Raw genomic sequence first — 5616 nt, 5'->3', positions numbered from 1 at the left:
TTTACCTCTCGCTCTACCGATCGCGGCGACACCTCACATGTGTGGTTTGAATACCGTTTACATATGCGGGCGCCACTCGCGTATGCTTCTGCGTGTGAGCTTGGCGAGACGGGGCGCGTTTCTGGCTCCGAGATTCCAAGCACATTTGTCACGCCCTCTCCTAATGCACACCTTTGAGGAAAAAGAAATAAAAGTACGGCACCCGTCAGAATCTCTCCTCTCGTTATTTACTCAATGGGGGCGCTACACCAGGTCTGCCTAAACTTCCTGCGCTGGCCAGAAATCGAACTCTAGCGCCTACCTGAGGTAGAGGGCGCTACACCAGGTCTGCCTACATTTCCTGCAGGTAGAGGGCGCTACAACAGTAAGGTGAGAAGGTGAGTCCCCATTGGAAGATTTTCCCTCTGTTCCTGTTGTGATTTGGGATTCCTCGTCACTTCCTGTCCTGATGACCCCCATGGGGACACGTATAGAAGGCGGTGACCCGTATAGAAGGCGGTGACCCGTATGGAAGGCGGTGACCCGTATGGAAGGCGGTGACCCGTATGGAAGGCGGTGACCCGTATAGAAGGCGGTGACCCGTATGGAAGGCGGTGACCCGTATGGAAGGCGGTGACCCGTATGGAAGGCGGTGACCCGTATAGAAGGCGGTGACCCGTATGGAAGGCGGTGACCCGTATGGAAGGCGGTGACCCGTATAGAAGGCGGTGACCCGTATAGAAGGCGGTGACCCGTATGGAAGGCGGTGACCCGTATGGAAGGCGGTGACCCGTATGGAAGGCGGTGACCCGTATGGAAGGCGGTGACGCGTATGGAAGGCGGTGACCCGTATGGAAGGCGGTGACCCGTATAGAAGGCGGTGACCCGTATGGAAGGCGGTGACCCGTATGGAAGGCGGTGACCCGTATGGAAGGCGGTGACCCGTATGGAAGGCGGTGACCCGTATGGAAGGCGGTGACCCGTATGGAAGGCGGTGACCCGTATGGAAGGCGGTGACCCGTATGGAAGGCGGTGACGCGTATGGAAGGCGGTGACGCGTATGGAAGGCGGTGACGCGTATGGAAGGCGGTGACGCGTATGGAAGGCGGTGACGCGTATGGAAGGCGGTGACCCGTATGGAAGGCGGTGACCCGTATGGAAGGCGGTGACCCGTATGGAAGGCGGTGACCCGTATGGAAGGCGGTGACCCGTATGGAAGGCGGTGACCCGTATGGAAGGCGGTGACCCGTATAGAAGGCGGTGACCCGTATGGAAGGCGGTGACCCGTATGGAAGGCGGTGACGCGTATGGAAGGCGGTGACCCGTATGGAAGGCGGTGACCCGTATGGAAGGCGGTGACCCGTATGGAAGGCGGTGACCCGTATGGAAGGCGGTGACCCGTATGGAAGGCGGTGACCCGTATGGAAGGCGGTGACGCGTATGGAAGGCGGTGACCCGTATGGAAGGCGGTGACCCGTATGGAAGGCGGTGACCCGTATGGAAGGCGGTGACGCGTATGGAAGGCGGTGACGCGTATGGAAGGCGGTGACCCGTATGGAAGGCGGTGCCGCGTATGGAAGGCGGTGACCCGTATGGAAGGCGGTGACCCGTATGGAAGGCGGTGACGCGTATGGAAGGCGGTGACGCGTATGGAAGGCGGTGACGCGTATGGAAGGCGGCGACCCGTATGGAAGGCGGCGACCCGTATGGAAGGCGGCGACCCGTATGGAAGGCGGCGACCCGTATGGAAGGCGGCGACCCGTATGGAAGGCGGCGACGCGTATGGAAGGCGGCGACGCGTATGGAAGGCGGCGACGCGTATGGAAGGCGGTGACGCGTATGGAAGGCGGTGACGCGTATGGAAGGCGGTGACCCGTATGGAAGGCGGTGACCCGTATGGAAGGCGGTGACGCGCATGGAAGGCGGTGACCCGCATGGAAGGCGGTGACCCGTATGGAGGGCGGTGACCCGTATGGAAGGCGGTGACGCGCATTGGAAGGCGGTGACCCGTATGGAAGGCGGTGACGCGTATGGAAGGCGGTGACGCGTATGGAAGGCGGTGACGCGTATGGAAGGCGGTGACGCGTATGGAAGGCGGTGACGCGTATGGAAGGCGGTGACGCGTATGGAAGGCGGTGACGCGTATGGAAGGCGGTGACCCGTATGGAAGGCGGTGACCCGTATGGAAGGCGGTGACGCGCATGGAAGGCGGTGACCCGTATGGAAGGCGGTGACCCGTATGGAGGGCGGTGACGCGTATGGAAGGCGGTGACGCGTATGGAAGGCGGTGACGCGTATGGAAGGCGGTGACGCGTATGGAAGGCGGTGACCCGTATGGAAGGCGGTGACGCGTATGGAAGGCGGTGACGCGTATGGAAGGCGGCGACGCGTATGGAAGGCGGCGACCCGTATGGAAGGCGGCGACCCGTATGGAAGGCGGCGACCCGTATGGAAGGCGGTGACGCGTATGGAAGGCGGTGACGCGTATAGAAGTTCGGCCTTTGAAGTGTCTCTTGGAATTGAGTGGAAGAAGAGTGACGCCATTTTCTATGACTTGTAATTCCGGAAGACGGCTGAACTTTTACCGCCTTTAATTTCACATCAACTTCACTTCTATCTTCAGCCGCGTTATCCCCCGCTTGTCGCCGGTCAGCCCCTCCCCCCATCGCTAGTTTGAAGCTTTCGGATGAACAGACGTTGAATCACATAACTAAATACATTCATTAGTGGAAGGTATGGACCGATCCCAAGTGTCTCCAATCAGCGGGGAATGACAATCGGGGAACGTCATGATTGGCTGTCCTCGTAGTAAACGCTTTGTTACAATGTTATCAGGTAATTGGACGGAACAATCTCCTCGTCTTTGGAGAGACGAGATCAGTTAATGGAATTAGAAGATTTCCTTTCATCACCATGTATGCCGGGCATGCACTCCGGGGGGGGGGGGTCAGGGATCGGGAGTCGGGGGGGGGGGGGGGGGGTCAGGGATCGGGAGTGGGGGGGGTCGGGAGTCGGGGGGGGGGGGGGGGGGGGTCAGGGATCGGGAGTGGGGGGGGTCGGGAGTCGGGGGGGGGGGGGGGTCAAGGATCGGGAGTCGGGGGGGGGGAGTCGGGGATCCTGTACTGCTGGGGTGATGATCGAGTTCCCATAATGACATCACAGGTCTTTTCTGCATTGATGGTGGACAGTGCCAGGATAGAAGGTGACATGTGAGTATCGTTGTATCCCGTAGTACAGGGTCTCCCAACCTCCTAACCAAAGGGCCAGTCTACTGTCCTTCAGACCTGGGGAGGGGGGCGGGTTGGCAATTTTTCTTCAAGCCACACCCGGACACTCTCGTGGTGCGCAGCAATTTTCTTGTTTTAGTATACACACTAGAGGATTGTAACAGACCTGGGACACAAAAGAAGAGTAATGCGGACGCGCCCTAATGTGCCCCTCCCCCTAATGTCAGGCCCTGTCCTGAGCCACATTCTTGTCTGAATAATGTGTCGGGTGGACTGAAAGCTGGACACACGATTCAAAACCCGGACCGTCTGGGTGAATCCCGGATAGGTGGCAACCCTAGCGGGTGGGGGGGAGGGGGCTGGACTGTGGCCAGTGGGAGTAGGAAAGGGTCCCAAAATTGTTTCAGTGAGAGGTGATGTGCGGCGTTTGTTCCCTCCCACATTGTGTTTTGTTTTTAGGTCAAAAAGTTAAATTTTGGTGTCGTGTGCCGAGAGGTTGAGTTTTGGCGTGCCGAGAGGTTGAGTTTTGGCGTCGGGAGTTTGAGTTTTGGTGCCGAGAGGTTGAGTTTTGGTGTGCCGGGACTTTGAGTTTTGGCGTCGAGAGGTTGAGTTTTGGCGTGGTGTGCCGGGAGGTTGAGTTTTGGCGTGGTGTGCCGGGAGGTTGAGTTTTGGTGTGCCGGGAGGTTGAGTTTTGGTGTGCCGGGAGTTTGAGTTTTGGCATCGGGAGGTTGAGTTTTGGCGTGCTGTGCCGGGAGGTTGAGTTTTGGCGTCGGGAGGTTGAGTTTTGGCATCGGGAGGTTGAGTTTTGGCGTGCTGTGCCGGGAGGTTGAGTTTTGGCGTCGGGAGGTTGAGTTTTGGTGTGCCGGGAGGTTGAGTTTTGGTGTGCCGGGAGGTTGAGTTTTGGTGTGCCGGGAGTTTGAGTTTTGGCGTGCTGTGCCGGGAGGTTGAGTTTTGGCGTCGGGAGGTTGAGTTTTGGCATCGGGAGGTTGAGTTTTGGCGTGCTGTGCCGGGAGGTTGAGTTTTGGCGTCGGGAGGTTGAGTTTTGGCGTGGTGTGCCGGGAGGTTGAGTTTTGGCGTGGTGTGCCGGGAGGTTGAGTTTTGGCGTCTGGAGGTTGAGTTTTGGCGTCGGGAGGTTGAGTTTTGGCGTGGTGTGCCGGGAGGTTGAGTTTTGGCGTGGTGTGCCGGGAGGTTGAGTTTTGGCGTCGGGAGGTTGAGTTTTGGCGTCGGGAGGTTGAGTTTTGGCGTGGTGTGACCGGAGCACCTTCTTTATTTGTAGTTCTGCTGCTCCTTGGCTCTGATTGGTCACCTGACTTTAGTGGCATTTCATGGAGGGGAGGGGCTCAGTAATGTGACACTTCCAGGTATCCAGGCTCGCCATCTACTTCCTGCACTGAGGCTCAGAGGTGACACAATCATGTCACTCCTGCTGCCTGCACCGTTCTTGGCGGTGTTCACAAATGTCTGACAAGCAAGTTCTACCAATTCTGCTCGGCATCCCAAACTTCCCTTCCCCCATCCAAGTTCAATTCCCTCCATAAAATGACAATAACAAAGCGCATGGACTGTTCTGTGTCTCTGAGTGTCTGAGAAGTGGATGTCGGGCTGGGCAGGGTGACAGGCGGCCCACAACACTCAGCAGCCCCTATGGGGGCCCCGCTACATACTAAAACTGGAGAGCAAAATCTGGTGCGGCTCTGCATGGGAGCCAATCAGCTTCTTCACATAAGCTTTGATGAAAAAGCTTGAAGCTGATTGGTTTCTATGCAGAGCTGCACCAGATTTAGTATTTTCCCGTTTTAGTAAATCCGTCTCACCCATAGAGTGTAAGGAGCAGAAGGATGACTCGTGTCTGGTTACCCGCTGCTCTCTTTTTTACTGACCAGATTTTACATGCGTTTCGCTTCCTATCTGACAAGCCGCTTCGCGTCAGTCACTTGTTACATGGATTCAGAAATCCCCATTGAGGCAATTTATCCGGCTTGCAGCAAAGTGTCTGAACGAGGTGCTAAGCCGGTTATTACAGAAGAATCAGCCGAAGGCCAACCCAGTTCACAGAAAGCAGAAAAGTGGAAACAGATGGCGGCTCTCCCTGTGCGCTTGTTTTCACTCCACTGCGCAATTTCTGAACGTGTTCTGCAATACCTGTTCACATTTATTAGAAGGTTATGGCCGACATTACAAACTAAAACTTCAATCAGTGCGAAGCCCAACAGGAAACCTACGTGCAGATCGAAAACTTCTACTATTCCACCGATCGCAAGTTCCATTCCTTCTGTTACACTTAATCCAGACCCTTCATATTCATGAGAACACAGCCTATCCAATCACTAGAGACCAGTGACATCACAGAGACTCATCATATTCATGAGAACACAGCCTACCCAATCACTAGAGACCAGTGACATCACAG

General features: G+C 56.5%; 1 protein-coding gene across 1 annotated transcript; it reads right to left on the bottom strand.

The window, feature by feature from the left end:
- Positions 1-3661: 3661 nt before the first annotated feature.
- LOC120918400 (salivary glue protein Sgs-4-like) lies at positions 3662-4528 on the bottom strand. Its single transcript, XM_040329945.1, has one exon. The coding sequence runs from the start codon at positions 4526-4528 to the stop codon at positions 3662-3664; it is 867 nt and encodes a 288-aa protein (XP_040185879.1).
- Positions 4529-5616: the final 1088 nt, after the last annotated feature.

Source organism: Rana temporaria, chromosome 12 (genome assembly GCF_905171775.1).
Source record: "Rana temporaria chromosome 12, aRanTem1.1, whole genome shotgun sequence".
Taxonomy (NCBI): domain Eukaryota; kingdom Metazoa; phylum Chordata; class Amphibia; order Anura; family Ranidae; genus Rana; species Rana temporaria.
Note: the sequence above shows the minus strand (reverse complement) of the source record. Positions and strands in the feature narration are given on the sequence as shown.

What these genes read in the sequence shown, in the direction of transcription:
- LOC120918400 (XM_040329945.1), bottom strand. Translation starts at nt 4,528, where the DNA reads ATGCCACTAAAGTCAGGTGACCAATCAGAGCCAAGGAGCAGCAGAACT.